General features: G+C 31.2%; 2 protein-coding genes across 3 annotated transcripts in view; one reads left to right on the forward strand and one right to left on the reverse strand.

Moving 5' to 3' along the window:
- LOC112716677 (calcium-transporting ATPase 8, plasma membrane-type-like) overlaps positions 1-16,740 on the reverse strand; it is a 72,869-nt gene that overhangs the window by 3,144 nt on the left and 52,985 nt on the right. Inside the window, exons 4-5 of the mRNA XM_029289810.2 lie at positions 468-513; positions 134-265 (exon numbers count right to left, since the gene is read on the reverse strand). Coding sequence (XP_029145643.2) covers positions 134-265; positions 468-513 — 178 coding nt within the window. The remainder of the gene's footprint in view (positions 1-133; positions 266-467; positions 514-16,740) is intronic.
- On the forward strand, positions 9,817-14,472 carry LOC112716676 (ribonuclease III domain-containing protein RNC1, chloroplastic). 2 transcript variants are annotated; one of them, XM_025768636.3, is made up of 5 exons: positions 9,817-10,813; positions 12,769-12,970; positions 13,213-13,413; positions 13,518-13,604; positions 13,721-14,472. In XM_025768636.3, the coding sequence occupies exons 1-5, from the start codon at positions 10,002-10,004 to the stop codon at positions 14,036-14,038; spliced, it is 1,620 nt and encodes a 539-aa protein (XP_025624421.1). In that variant the 5' UTR covers positions 9,817-10,001; the 3' UTR covers positions 14,039-14,472. The 2 variants fall into 2 exon arrangements, with proteins under 2 accessions (XP_025624421.1, XP_025624423.1); XM_025768638.3 differs by having other exon boundaries at positions 9,830-10,813; positions 13,223-13,413.

Genomic DNA, 16,740 nt, shown 5'->3' on the forward strand with positions numbered 1-16,740 from the left:
GAGAATAGATTAGTGTTGTCATATAAAAGTTACAGCAAATTTAGGTGTCATTAGCTCATTATAAGAGGACTTTGATATCTTTTGTAATATATCATAATAGATATTAGATAGATTACTGAAGACGAGTACTTACCTGACATAGTACAAATGCATCGAAGATCAATGTTCTCTTCAATTTAATTGCATGATCAGTTGCATCATGTGTGAAACCAGGAATGCTACCTTGAAAGTTTAAAGCGAGCAAGACAGACACCTGATATACTACCTAAAGAGCCATACTCATAATTATCAATTAAATAAGAAAATATAAAATAATATAGAAGAATTGCAAGTAACATGTATCAGATAAACAAGAGATTGTGGTTTCAAATTTCCTTAAGTTGATTGGCTATAGGTAAATAAATGGCTAAATAATCCTACTAGCATAAAATGGCATGACAGCTATCAAAATGCAAAATAAAATTTACCTGTATCAATATGTTCCTCCACATAGTATTTGAGATTAGCGGTTCTCTGAAAAGGATACAAGTTATTATCAGTTCCATGTTGACCATCCAAGCACACAGATATTATATGTTATACTTCTTTTCTTATAGCCCCAAACGAAATCAGCCCATTCTTCATAATGAAAAAGGTAAATGCAAACACAAATGATGATTTAGCTGCCTTAAAGTTTACAAGATAGACAAGTACAAATGTAAGGAGTTCAGAATCATTAGATTTATAACTTCAATTGTGTATAAGAACAACTAAATCATCAAATGTTGCTTACATCTTCATTTTTGTACTTTACTATCTTATGCACTTTAGAGAAGTAAAAATGAGCAATTATATACATCAAATAAAGCCATTAGTTCCATGTCTTAAAACTGCTTTCTTAGGAGGGAGTTGCAAATAGATTATTATTTTTAGAGTAATACCCCCTTATCAATATAATATTCTCCTTGATCAGGCAATAATTTTCTACTAGGATCCATTGAGCTGTTAATAGGTTTGCGACAACATTTATTAAAAGTAAACTATCTATATATGTATTATGTATTGGTCAAAACAAATTAATTTTCAAAAAAACATATAAACAAAAAGGAATAAAACAATATAGCAATCAATGCAATTTCCATAAATCCATTTAGTTGTAAAAGATATAATAACTTGCAAGATAATAGATAATAAAAGGTAGAAAAATAGAATTGAGCAATCTAACCCCTCAATAGATGTGTATGCTCTCTAATCGCTCAAGTATTTAGGATTGATTCACTCAATTCTCTTTTAATCTTACTTTTTAAAACTTATTTTTCATCTAACAATCAACAATTATTCAATTCATGCATACAAGTATCATGAGAATTTTTTAAAAAATGTAATAGAATTAGGGTCAAGGTAAGATTGTATTTGATCAAGTGGACTTGAAATTGAATTTTTGATTAACTTAAACTTCTACATAACCTATAACAATCTATTAAAATCTAATACAAAACTAACTACCCATTATTCCCTTTTTCATATACTCATGCATTCTTTTCAATTCATATCACATATGTATTTATTTCTCAATTTTTTTTAGGTAACATTTGTCCCCCTTTTTTATTTTTTTTTTTCATTCTCTTTTTCTTCTTCTTTTTTTTTTCAATAACATAATATATACAAAAAGATTAATGAATATAGTTCAACATTCAATGCATGTGTATGTACCTAATTTTTGAGATTTTCAATGAAAATACAAAATATCCATTTTTTCTTTTACCAATATTTTTCAAATTTCTCCACACTAAGATAATACACACTCTCACTAGTCTAAGCTAATTAAAATTCCAAATTAAAGGATATTTATTTTTTTTTTCACTTAGGGGTAGTGATGTACTAAAATTAAGTACAAAATGTGATTAACCAAATAAATAAAAACACAAAGACATAAATAAATGCTAATTAAATTTAACCAAATAAATAAATAAATAAAAAGGGTTATTATCTTAAATTTAACCAAATAAAGACATAAACAAATGCTAATTAATTATATTTTCACATGTCACGTAACTAATTAGTCGATCAACAATATGAATTATAACAAAATTCTAATCTCTCGTACAAATATCTAAATTACGTACTTGCATTCATGTATTTAGAAAATTTCGGTGTATGCATGACCTCCAAATCCAAAGCACGTATGAAAGATGGCTTCTCACACAGATGTTGGTTTGCTAGTGCATTTGCCACTTCTGCCACATCTGCCTCCATAGTGCCGTCAGCTTGATTTTCATCTCAATCTGGACCAACGACCTCGTAATTACTTTCAAACTCTTCTTCACTGTCACTATTGTAATATTCCCGTTTAATATTTCAGTCGGCTTCAGATTGTTCAAACTCAATATACAACTCAATAAACGACATCTGAGAGCGACTTTCAATATACATTGAAAACATCTCTTACTTGCCCGCTTCATCAGTTACATATTTAGCTTGAAATTGAACGAATCCACCAAATATCAGTATAGGATACTTGTATAAAATACATGATACTCTTCTTGACATTTCAGAATCTTTCTTCTCACAAATCACACATTTTAGTTCTTCAAATGAGATTGTGAATGGAATAACATTATCTAACGGATTTTCATATACAAATTTCACTCTTTCAGATATTTGTAACAAAATCTAACCATAATAATATACTTTTAATACAACTCTATCATCTATTTTTTTTCTCACCCCAATATGAACTTCACTGTAATTTTTTAAAGCACAAAGAAAAATACGAGAGGAGGAGAGTTCTGGAGGGGCTGAAGGAAGAAGAAGAAGAAGATGAGAGATTTGGAAACTCAAGTACGAATTGTATATATATAGTCAAACAAATCGATTGGTCTGATTTCTATTTAGGCATTAAAATAATTTCTTTAACACAAATCAAATGGTCCGATTTACTTTAGTTCGAAATAAAAAAATTTTAAATAATACTGAAATCGGACGGTCCGATTATTTTCATATAATTTTAAAATTTCTTCTTCACATAAATTGGACCATCCGATTTATATACCAACTTTTACCAACAAAAAAATCCGACGATCCGATTTCTTCTACATAAATTTCAAAAAGCAGCCACCACATCAAGGTATGACACACCCAATCTCCATAACAAGGCACAACAACACAATATGCGTATCGAATAAAATTAGCCCACACGTTTCGTTTGGTTAGTGAGTAGAGACAAATAAGACACAAACATAAAGACACAAAATGACATAGACACAATGAGACATGAAATTTGAGAACTTGTTTGGTACTCAAGAAAATAACACTACTTATAATTTACCATTCTAACAAAATGACTATGTTATCTCTGCCACAAACCATCAACTCCACTTCTTTACCATTATTTCAGTTCAAATTACCACCATTAAAACCTCCATAACCACCTAGTGATGGACTCAGAAAATTTATGTTGGGACAAAAATAATACATATTACTATCAAAAGATATATTAATTCAAAGTATAAAGTATATTTTTTGTCCCTGAAGTTTGACAAAAGTTTCAAAAATACCCTTAAGTTTTATTTTGTTTTAATTTTGTCCCAAAAATTTTCGATTTGCAATAAATATATCCCTAACGGCTAATTTTTCAAAAAATTTAAGACAAATTCAACAACAATTTTATAAGAACAACCCTCAACAAAAGTAAATTAAGCATAATTTTTATGCATTATTGTTAAATTGGTCTTAGATTTTTTGAAAAATTAACCGTCGAATATATATTTGATACAAATCAAAAACTTTTGGGATAAAATTGAAACAAAATAAAACTTAGGAGTATTTTTTAAATTTTTGTCAAACTTCAGGGATAAAAAATAAACTTTACCCTAATTTAAATTTAAGAACATAAAAATGCTCATTAATGATTTGAATACAAAAAAAAAAAAAAACAAAAATTACATTAGCAGCTAACTTTCTTCGCTTCAAATCTAATGGAGTGACTTCAGATTCTAGTGGTAACTTTCTTTTGAAATATTTTTTCATTACTATTTCTAAAAATAAAAAAATATATTCTAAATTAGTAAATTGATCAATTCACTTTAAAAATTTATATGCAACATAATTACATATAATAGAATAGAACGAAAGATAAACAAATAATTAATAAGGATCACTAAATTGAAAATAAAATAAAATATATAAATTTATGAAAATAATAAAAAATAAATTAATACCTAAACTATAATTGTTTAAATTAAAATTTGTAATTGAAAATATCAAAAAGAGTAACAATGAAATTGAAAGATACATAAAGTCATATAGAGCTATATAAAACAAAAAAAAAATTAAAATTTACCTTTTGATGAAGTGAAGATGACCACTAGATAAGGAATAGAAAAAGAATGTTGAAAATATGAAACTAAGAAGAGGGTTTACGAGAATAAATGAGTGACGACTGAAATTTGAGAATAAAAGAAGACTAAATTTGATTAGGTTAACTAATAGTCAATATAATAAAAAGATAAAATGGGTTTGGAATTTTAATAATTGGACTTAGTTTATTTATAGTGTAGTTATTAAAAATTTAAAATGGGGGCATATTATATATGTATATTTTTTTGTTTAAAAAAATAAAATGAGAGTAGAGGCAAGTGCCCCCCGTTACCAAGCGTAGGTCCGTGCCTGTAACCACCTCTCTACTACCATTTCAATACAAATTACAACTATTAATAATAGCAAATAGAGAATAAATTAAAAATAAACACAATTTTCAATCAATATCTAAATAAAAAAATAATATATGAATTAAAAAAATAAAACAGAGAACTATATGGATCTGACAACAAGGAAGAGAGGTGGAAGGATTGTAGAAGAAAAGCGGAGGCGAAACCAGAAGAGGCAAAGAAACGAAGGTAGATCTATGAATAAATTGAGAGAGGAAGAGGGAGGCGGGCGACGATGAAGAATTTGGCAAAGACAGATGCAAAGCAGAAGCGTCGACGAATCTAAACGGAGGAAGGCTCGAAGATGAGGGAGATAAGAGGGAGAAAAGACTTGAAGCAGTGGAGATAAGAAAAATGAGGAGAGGCAGTGAAAGAGGAGGAGGAAGATGAGGAGGAGGAGGAGGAGGAGGAGAAAAAAAGGATAAAAGAATGGAGGTAGTGGGGAGGGACAGAGAAAGTGAGGCGGCAGTTAGGGTGGGAAGCATGGAAGAAAGGAGGCAATGAAAAAGAAGGTAAAAAAAAAAAGAAAAGAAAAAGAAGTGGATTATGGTTAAAAGGAGAATGGTATAAATGAAAAATAAAAAAGATAATAAGGACAAAAGTGAAAATAAAAATCTGTCTTAGTCTCAAATGTGTGTCGCACATTAAAGATGAGACATTAAAAACTTGTATTTTGTATCTATGTGTGTATCACCATATCTATGATAATTTTGTGTCTCATTAAATAAATAATATACATGTGTTATTGTATCTATGTCTCAGAGGTCACATTTGTTGTGAGGTACTAGGATGGAGACCGAGAGATTGAGATTCATTATCATGTTTGTTAGTCCAATGATTGGTACTAAAATTTCTGACGCAGGAGCAAGTATGTTAGTAGGTTAATTATATTAGTTAATTATAATAAGGGAATATAAGTCCCATATTGTTTAGGATAGTGAACTTTGTGTTATGTATTAGTCCCACATCGTCTAAATTATGAAGGCTTTTTCTTCTCCTACTACTATAAATAACTCATGTACCTTTTATTTATGAAATAGAAGTTGAAGTTGATTTTTGAATATGAAATAAGCCGTGTGCTTATTTTTCTCTAGGCTCTTTGAGAGTAAGAGGTGCATCCTTGGCTTGGCCGACCAAGGTGGGTTTATGGCTATTTTCACCATAGTGGGGTTGCTAACCTCGCCAAGATTGGTGAATCTAAACTATGTCACCATAGTGGAGTTGTTAACCTCGCCAAGATTGGTGGCCCCAAGCGGACGTCCTGGCGTCAGTTTGGTATCAGAGCAAGGTCGGTCCTCGTGGCCTTCACCTTGCTTGATTTGTGGTGCAGGTTTTTGGCGTAGATTCGTTAATGAGATCTTTTTGGTGTGGATTCATCAATGAGATCCTGCCACGGATTTTGTAAAATTTTATCTGATTTGTGAGTGTGGATCTTTGGTGTGGATTCATCAAGGAGATCTTTTGGTGTGGATTCATCAAGGAGATCATCTGCTATCACAAGTCATTTCACGCAAGAGTTCTTTCAACCCAGGGAGAATGACGCAGGAGCAAGTATGTTAGTAGGTTAATTATATTAGTTAATTGTAATAAGGGAATATAAGTCTCATATTGTTTAGGATAGTGAATTTTGTGTTATGTATTAGTCCCACATCGTCTAAGTTATGAAGGCTTTTTCTTCTCCTACTACTATAAATAACTCATGTACCTTTTATTTATGAAATAGAAGTTGAAGTTGTGCTTATTTTTCTCTAAACTCTTTGAGAGTAAGAGGTGCATCCTTGGCTTGGCCGACCAATGTGGATTTATGGCTATTTTTACCATAGTGGGGTTGCTAACCTCGTCAAGATTGGTGAATCTAAACTATGTCACCATAGTGGGGTTGTTAACCTCACCAAGATTGGTGGCCCCAGCGGACGTCCCGGCGTCAATTTCAATCTCTGTCTCCAAAATTTCAGTATTTTAGTACCTCCAAAAAGTGGAGACACATGGAACTGAAATTTTTGGAGATGGAAACTGAAACTTTAATAACATTTTATGCCTAAAATATCCATATTTCAATTAGTTAATTCTAACTTTATCCTTTGTATAAATTAAATTAAAAATTTATTCTTATTTTTGTTTTTGTCTCCCACTTTACACCAAATACAATCTTAAAACTTATTTCAGTTTCTATCTCTCAATATCTGTCTTTCAGTTTTAGGGGCTGTTTGGATAGGTATAGTATTAATGTCTGGTACAATTTTTAAAATCAAATTGCAACTTTTTAAAAAACTATTTAGTGCTTATGAAGAAGTTAAAAAAAATGACTTCTCTTATGATAAAAAACTTTTTATTATTATTCTCTTAAAATAAACACTTTTAGAACTAAAAAATTAAATACAAAATAACTTATTTATAAATTATTTTTAATATAAATATTTATTATTTAAGCTATTTTTTTTAAAATAAACTTGATTAAACTGATTATCCAAACTGGACCTTAATCTCTCAATCTTTGTCTGTCTTCTAAACGCTAGCTCGATAGTTACCGTAGTTTTAAGTTTGGTTTGGTAAAACTTTTTGAAGAGGTGCTTGTACTTTTTAAAAGTTCAAATTCCTCATTTTCGATTGAGGTACTTTTGAAAACACTTTTTAAAATTTAAAAGTCTAATATAGCCTTATATGTTAACTAATTTTAAAATTTAATGTTTACATTTATGTCTATTATAGTATTTTTAAATTTTAAAAGTTATTTTACCAAACGCAATTGATGTTGCTTGTGTTTATTAAAAGCTATTTTTTATTTGAGACTTGGTTTGGTAAAGCTTTTATTTTTTGAAAGTAGCTTATGAAAGTAGCTTTTTAAAAGCTGCAGTGTTTGGTAAAATCAAATTAAAATGACTTTTAATAAGTACAAGTACCACAATTGTGTTTGGTAAAACAAATTTTAAAACTTAAAAAAAATTATAATAAACATATTTATAACGAAGAATAATTTATTTTTTTAAATTCTTTAAAATTTTATATAATATTTTAAAATAAAAAATTCATAATAAACATAAATATAATAAATAAACTCTTTTATTTTTTAAATTTAAAATTTTATATAAGTATCATAAAAATTTATTTTATCCTAAACATCATCATTAAAAATACTAAATTATGTAATTCAAATTTTAGAAATTAATAGTTTAATATTTATTTGATTGTACTAATATAAATAGAATTATCATTGGTCAATAATAAAATTTGTATATAATTCAATTTTAGTATTGAGTACGTCCATTACCCACCTATATATATTAGCTTACCTTTACAGATTATAAAAAAGGGGACACATATTTCAAATAAACTACTCTTAGGCTGGGTTTGGTAAAGGTTTTTCAGGAGGTGCTTGTGCTTTTAAAAAGCACAAGCACGTCATTTTGCGTTTGGTAAATTAAAAAGCTCAAGTGCTTGTGCTTGCGGCTTTTAAAAGTTAGGGGTGCTTTTGAAAACACCTAGGAGGGAGCTTTTCAAAGCTGGCTTATGCTTACCAAATTTTTTTCATTTTCCCACACATATTCCCCGCTATTATATTGCCATTAAAATCTTCATATATTTCTAACTTCTCTTCCTAACCTTCATAAAATCTAACACAATCTTCATATATTTTTTATTTTTCAACCTAATCTTCACAAATTTCAACACAAATACATCTCTATCACATATTAGGTATGAACTTCTATCTATTTATATTATTTTTTTTGCGTTAATTTTGTATTTTTTCAGTAGATCTATTATGTTTGTTTGTTTTTTTCTGTTCTTTGAAACGGGAAAAGGTTGATGAAAACCAATCATAAAATTTTTTTTGCATGAGCATTAGTCCAAATTATAATAACAACATGTATATACATATGTAAATATAGATATATAATCATAAGAGTAGTTTATTTGAGATATGTGTCCCATTTTTTATGATCTGTAAAGGTGAGCCAATATACATAGGTGGGTAATGGATGTACCCAGTACTAACATTGGATTACATACAAATTTTATTATTGACTAATGATAAATCTATTTATATTAGTACAGAGAATAAATCAAGTAAATATGTTAATTATTAGTCTCTAAAATTTGAGTTAGTATCAAAATAAAGTGTTAATTGATTCAATTAGAACTCCAAAATTTGATTCATGAATCATATTATCAGTTTATTGTTTCTTGTGATTTTTTTTCAAGTAATATTAATTAATTATTCTATGATTCTTTTGTTTTTATAATATATCCGGTTCCTGTGTTATTATTAGCCTACTAGAATAGAATAATATTGTATGTTTATTAGTCTTATTAATTGATAATAATACTTTATAAAATTTATTATTGTGTACCACATAACAAGTATTTAGGTATACCTGACTTAAAATTTTATGATTTACTTTGTTTTCAATCTTTCAATTTTTGTATGAACTTATGGAATAATTTTTGTTATCATATGATAAGTTTGATGGATACAACAATGAATTTGATCACATCTGAAGAGAAAAATGATGGAAAAGAAATTGCACAATGAAGGACGTTGAGTTTGAAGAAGAAGATGGATATGGCGATGAAGGTGAAGCTGAAAATGGAGTTGAAAAAGTTGGAGATGAGTTTATTGGAACTATGGAGATGGTTCGAAATAATATAGCATTAAGTTTGATTGGTGAAAAAAATTAGATTATAGTAATTTAGGTAATTTAATATTTTTAGTAATGATGTTTAGGATAAAATAAATTTTTATGATACTTATATAAAATTTTAAAGTTAAAAAATAGAAGAATTTATTTATTATATTTATGTTTATTATGAATTTTTTATTTTAACATTATTTTATTTTAAAATATTATATAAAATTTTAAAGAATTTGAACAAAAAAATTAGTTTTTTGTTATAAACATGTTTATTATAATTTTTTCAACTTTTAAAAGCTGTTTTACCAAACACAATTATGGTGTTTGTACTTATTAAAAATTATTTTTAATTTGATTTTACCAAAAGTAAGTGATGCAGTTTTTAAAAAGCTGTCCTTTAAAAGACAGCTTTCATAAGCTACTTTTAAAAAGCAAAAACTTTACCAAATTAAGCCTTATGATTATAAATTAACTTTTAAGAGATGGCTTTTTACTATAAAGCAGACAATATGCACCTTATCCAACTAGCGTCCTTGAGTCCAGAATTGCCAGAACCCTGCAACTCAGCGTAAAACCCTCTTTTCTCTTCCACTCTTAGCACTCATAAAGTTTTTCCTTCTAACAGTAATCTAACAAACAAACCGTCTCAATGCTCAATCGATAACTTCCCTCATCTTCTCAAATGGAACTCACTTCCTCTTTCATACTCTCCCGCAATTACTCCTTCTCATCCTCCCTCTCCCCATTCCAAACCAACAACCCCAAAGTACCCCTCATCACTACCACCACCACCACCGGCAGTCCCCATTCCCTCCGCATTATCGCCGTTGCCAACGCCGTAAATGACCCGCCCCCACAGAATCCGCAACCTCTTCCTGAAAACAGCCCCCAGCGGCTCCTGAAGGAGCTCGCGGAGCGCAGGAAGATAACATCCCCAAAGAAAAAATCTCCGCCAAGAAGGTTCATCCTGCGTCCCCCACTAGACGACAAAAAACTCGCAGAGAGATTCCTCAACAGCCCCCAACTAACTCTCAAATCATTCCCCTTACTCAGCTCCTGCCTTCCTTCCAGGTGCCTCAACGCCGCCGACAACACGTGGATCGACGACTGCCTTCTAGAAGCCAAGCAAGCCTTGGGGTATCCTCTAGAGCCTTCAGCTTCATTGGATGATGATAACCCCGCGAAGCAGCTCGACACTCTGCTGTACCTTGCGTTTCAGCACCAGGGGTTCGAGAGGTCCCGTGCGAGGCACGTGAGGTGCGGGCACTCGAGGCTGTTCTTTCTTGGGCAGTACGTGCTGGAGCTTGCCTTTGCTGAGTTTTTTCTTCAGAGGTATCCGAGGGAGGGGCCGGGTCCGACGCGTGAGAGGGTGTTTGGCTTGATTGGGAAGTCGATGATGCCGCGGTGGATTAAGGAGGCGAGTTTGCACAATTTGGTGTTCCCTTTTGATGATATGGATAAGCTTGTTAGGAAGGAAAGAGAGCCACCCGTCAAGTAAGCTCTCTCTCTCTCTCTGAGTCTTGGTTATACTACATTGTCCCTTTCTATGCTATTGTGCTACTATTTAACTATCATCATTCGCTTTGCACTATGTTTGGGAGTTTCGAATAGAGGAATAGAAAAGTGTGATGTAGAGCCAGTTGCTTGTTTGGGAGTTTAAGACAGTAAGGGAAAGAAAATTAGATTCATTGTCTGGGAGTTATGTAATTGGTGAATGGAATGAAAATCACAAAATCATTTGAACCCTTGCTAACTTGCTTACTGCAATAGCTTTTTACCCTCCTACTCCGACTGGCACCTTATGAGAAATCAAAGTCTTTGGGTTCCAAAAATCCCCAGAGGAGTATGGCCGCAATGATGAAATTTAAAGGAATTGACAGACAGGCATTAGGGAGTGTCAGGGCAGTCTGACCGTCTTCCTGGTCGTGTCTGGCTGGCTAGGACAGGCCCCTGGTCGAGTTTGACCAGCCAAATTGGCCTTGGCACCCCATGGTTGTGTCTAGCCCTGACCGAGTTTGGCTGACCAGACTAGCCCTGACCAGCACGCAACGACCCACTCTCGCCACTAGAGCAATTTACGACAGCCAACAGCCAGCCAAGGAGAACATAGTGGAATGCAATACTAGAGGGCTAGGCCCCCAACTGCTATTCGGCAAATGAGTGGTGGGCACACACATCGCTTCATCCGGTGTACACCAGTCCCTTCAGTCCGCAATGATCCTTGAATATCCGGGGGACTGTGTGCCTTAAACTTGGTCGTACTCATAACCGTATTAGGTCTCCGAGGTGAACAGCCTCTGGTCAATGGAATTGTTAGATAAATTAGTCAATTGGAAGTAATAACAGTAGCAATGAGATTTGAAGCATAACTTTGTACATGCAACTCAAGCCTCATATCGCTGGACTTGTCCAAGTTACTTATCTGGTTAATTTTCTCAAATGCAAGACTTCTACGACAGATGTTTTCATTTAGAAATGAAGTGAAGCAGAATGCAGTTTCAACAGTGAAATTGTGTTTATGCAAAGTGGTATTTTGACTTGCTGGTCAATAGATTAGTATTCTTTTTGGTTAATGATACAAAATTACATGATGGACCTTATGTAAACAATGATGACTATGTGATAGTAGTATAGTTGCTTTTATCGTTTATTTATCCCATGAGAGTGCCTTGTCTGCTTTTGTCTTTTATTTCTCCCATGGGAGTGCCTTGCCTGTGAATGTACTCTGTATTTTGAAGTTGCCGCAGTTTTGCTGATGGAATAATTATTTTGATTGATGTAGAGGACTTTAGTCTAACCAGCACACTAGAATTCTACTAAGAGGATATGCCCTTATTCAAGTTTAAGAACATCCCTGCATTCTCACATGGGGAATGCTTCTTGATTGGTACCCATGACTGATGAAATTGAATTGATTAATTAGGGTAACCTAATAATTTCTTCTCATGAATGAAGCTTGTGTTTTTAGGTGCTTGGAGGATGCTAAATATCTTTTCTCTTTTATTTTCTGTTTTGGTGTTTCTTTTTTATTATTTATTTATTAGCTTCAAAATAGAAGCTACCTGTGTAATCCAAAGCTAGATCCTTGTAATCTTGGATAACTAATGTAAATAGATGTTATTATTTGTAATGTTACCCATGACTTTGTGGCATCGGCATGAGACCATGATTTTGTATGTCTATCTGTTGCCATCTTCCTTTCAAGACCATGGTGTTACAGCTCATGGTTTGTAAATTATAGACATATGAGTCTTACAATCAAAATGATAGTATGGTGAAAAGAGAAACCATGCTGAGTGGCAACTCCAGAACCCCCAGTTTTCTTTTTAATTTTTTTTTTAAATTTCTCTTTTTGGACCCATCTTAATCAATGGAACTGATCTTTAACATAATATGTTCCTGAAGTGTATTGTTCACAGATTTTCTGCATTTCTTATTCCATTTTGTAGGTCTGTCTTTTGGGCTCTATTTGGGGCAATCTATTTGTGCTTCGGTATGCCGGAAGTATACCGTGTTCTTTTTGAAGTCTTTGGAATGGATCCAGATGCTGACTATTGCCAGCCCAAACTGCGTAGACAACTCGAAGATGTAGATTATGTGTCTACTGAATTTGAAGCCAAGATAAGCTGGCAAGACATGGTTGCCTATAAGGCAAGCTCTACAAACCTTTCTTTCTTAGCGTTATTTGTTTTAACAGTTAGCATGCAAAAAGCTAGAGATATTATGTAGATATCATAGCTGTTAAAACTTGGACTAGCCGAATTATAAATTCAATTCTGTTTCTACGCACTACTGTGCTGCCAAATATACTAGCAAATTTCTTGGCTTATTATATAAATCGCATCTGTTACTATTAGGAGACAAAGCAATGGTGTTAACTGTTCTGCGTTCAGCCTCCTGCAGATGCCCTGTTTGCACATCCGCGGTTGTTCAGAGCCTGTGTTCCCCCAGGCATGCATCGGTTCAGAGGGAATATATGGGATTATGATTGCAAACCAAAGGTTATGCAGACCCTTGGATATCCACAGGAAATGAATGATATGACTCCAGGTATTACCGAAGCCCGGAACATAGAGCTCGGACTTGGATTGCAGGTAGAGCTATATTGTTGCATCTAATGCCTTCCCTTTATCCCGACTGGGGTTACTGCACTCACGTTATGAGGTCTGACCTTATTGAATTCGTTGTCGAACTGCAGCTATGTTTCTTGCATCCATCAAAGTACAAACTTGAGCATCCTCGATTTTGCTATGAAAGATTAGAATACCTTGGCCAAAAGATACAGGTATTTCATTTGACCACACTCTGGTTTCACTATTGAAATATATAACTAAAACTTTTTGTTGTCTTCAATGCTTACGATATAATCTTTTTCCATTTTTATTCTTGAATATTGTACAGGATTTGGTGATGGCTGAACGACTGCTGATGAAGCATTTAGATGCTCCTGGGCTGTGGCTACAAAATAGGCACCGCCGCCTTCTTATGAACAAGTATTGTGGAAGATATTTGAGGGCTAAACATCTTCACCATTATATTATATATGGTGAAAGTGTTCAAGATAAGTACGAGCACAATCGGCGACTGAGAAACCCAGCCAACACAGCAGTTCAACAAGCTCTTCATGGACTTTCATATGCTGTTTATGGGAAACGTGATGTGAGACGTCTGATGTTTGAGGTTTTTGACTTTGAGCAAGTCCAACCTCAAGAAGTCTAAAAAATGAAGAGATAGTAGTGAAACGAGGATAAAAGAACCTTCTCCTTTTCCTCATCCTTCGCCATTTCCTTCTTCCTTTACATTTTCTCTCGTTTTATTCTTTTACACTTCATTTAGGCCATACCCTGATATTTTATAATTCACCTCCTAGTCCTAGTGATTTCTGAGTTATTTTGAAGTTTCCTTGGTGTATATAATAATTGTATATTTTCTTTTAATCAATTTTGTTGGTGCGGCCTATACAATGAAAAAATGCATTGAGATGAGGATACATGTGACTATTGTTCCGTTGCATAATGTCTGGTTGGTGGAGTAAGGCTGCCCTTGGTTGATGTATACTCGTAAGACATTAGAGATATGGATACAAATTACTAGTGTGTATATATATTGTATTTGATAAAATATTGAATTAAGACACAATAAAATTGTGAAAAGTCTATATTGTCCTTCATAATAATATTTCTTTTGGGAAAAATAAGATATTCACCGTTGCTATCCCCATCTCTACCATCATAGATTCATCCGGTACACATTTAGCCAGAAATCAATAACCGAAAATTAAGTAATGGAAGAACACCACTTATTTTTCAAAAAAAGGAAAACATAAAGGAAGAACACAACATAGGAGAAAAACGACAAAGATGGGAGGCGGCAGAGCCGGAGCCAAAGACGGAGGAAGAGGCGACCAAGGGGGGAGGAAGATGAACACAGATATGAGGAAGAGGCGAGGTAGAGAGAGAAGGCATTGGAGGATTGCTAGAGGCCATGAGGAGGAAAGGAGAGAAGAGCACAAAGGGGAGGTGAAAGCACACGAGCAGACCACAACAACGGCGACGAGGTGAGAAGAAAGGAGGGAGGGAGGAAGAAAGGGTAAAATTGAAAATAAAAGAAATGAGGATAAAATTGTAAAAATTATCTGTGTCTATATCAAATGTTGTGCCTCAACTTATTAGAGGTACACTAAATACATGTTATTTGTATCAATTTGTATATTAATGTGTTTTTTAAAATTTAGAGTAATTACTCAAATTAGTTTTTGAAAATTTTAGAATTGGACATTTTAATCTCCAAAGAAAATTAATACACAGATCAATCCTTAATGTTTTATTCCGTGACAAATCAATCCCCAATTCATTTTTCAGCAAAGTAATTACCCAGATCAATGGACATTTTAATCTCAAAAAAAACTAATGTACAAATCAATTCCCAATGTTTTTCTATTAGACATAATAGTCTTCTGTCCAAAAATAAAATAAAATAAAATTATTATTATTATTAATTACACAATAATATTGTACTATATTTTTTGTATTTTTTGAACAAAAATAATAATAAATTTATTTATTAAATTCTTATAATAATAATAATAATTGAAAAAGTCAGTTAAAAGCAACGCATTATCAATTATTTTGGAGGAATGTTAATATTATTTGTATTTAATTTGATATACTGATATTATAAAATAATTTTATGTGTACTTTTAATTACGTAATATTATATTAATAAAATAAAATAATTATTTTTTATATTGATTGTGTAAATAATTAAAAAAAATGTAACTGCATAATTATATTAAACACTTTATATTATCAGTTGATCAAAATTTAACTAATATTATTTTGCAAAACCTTTATTTCAATTGAAAAGAATGATGAGAAATAAAGTTGTAAAAGGTAGTATCATCATCTTTGGAGCATTGTGGCTCCATTATTATAGTAGTCCTGGGACCTGGCCATCATATCAATTACATACAAATTGCTAAATAACGGTGAAGTTGCATGACATCAATAATATAAATATGCTTTAATTATTAAATAGATTTTGCTACGAACTTATTTAAAACTTATTTGAATTGAAAAAAAAATTCTATTTTTTTAAAAATTAATATAATTTATTTTTATTTGAGACTCAATTTAATTATTTAAAATAAATTTAATTCTTTAATTTAAAATAATTTTTATATGAGTTATAATTTTTCTTTTATAATTTTGTTTTTAACAAAATTATTTTATTAAATATTCACTTATTATTAAAATATATAAATAAAATTATTTTTTATATTTAACATATTGAGTTTGTTTAATATGAAAATTAATTTTAATTTTTTTTACTTCATTTATAAAAAAAAGTTAAAATTAAAATTTTCAAAAAAAATAAATCATTTTTTTGTTTATTCTCAAATAAAAAAATTTAATTTTTAAATAAATTCTAATTCATAGATTTCCAAACTATACGATTATTCTACCCTTTTATACGTCAATTGATCAATGCGCTTGACTGAACCCTGAACCTTTATAAAATTTGATTTTTGTATTCGATTGCTGATGGTAGATTGTACATATTTAATAGTTCTTTAATTAACTTATAATAAGTTGTGTTTATTTGTATGCGTTCAAGAATAATTTGTTTTGTATGTATTAGTAATCATTATGATGTGATACTTTTTCAATTATTATTATTATTATTATTATTATTATTATTATTATTATTATTATTATTATTATTGAGTGACTATATATATATATAAATTTAATGAATAGATTTATTACTACTTTTGTCCAAAAAATATAAAAAATATAGTATAATATTATTGTGTAATTAATAATAATTATTTTATTTTATTTTATTTTTGCACGGAGGACTATTATATTTAATAGAGAGAAACTTTGGAGATTTATTTGTATATTAATTTTTCTTGGGGA

The sequence above is a fragment of the Arachis hypogaea genome, chromosome 10 (assembly GCF_003086295.3).
Source record: "Arachis hypogaea cultivar Tifrunner chromosome 10, arahy.Tifrunner.gnm2.J5K5, whole genome shotgun sequence".
NCBI lineage: Eukaryota > Viridiplantae > Streptophyta > Magnoliopsida > Fabales > Fabaceae > Arachis > Arachis hypogaea.

Bases quoted from the DNA above. Each gene is read 5' to 3' on its own strand.
- LOC112716676 (XM_025768636.3), top strand. From the start codon at position 10,002: ATGGAACTCACTTCCTCTTTCATACTCTCCCGCAATTACTCCTTCTCA. The intron at 10,814-12,768 runs GTAAGCTCTCTC...TCCATTTTGTAG, and splicing joins GAAAGAGAGCCACCCGTCAA to GTCTGTCTTTTGGGCTCTAT. The intron at 12,971-13,212 runs GCAAGCTCTACA...TTCTGCGTTCAG, and splicing joins AAGACATGGTTGCCTATAAG to CCTCCTGCAGATGCCCTGTT.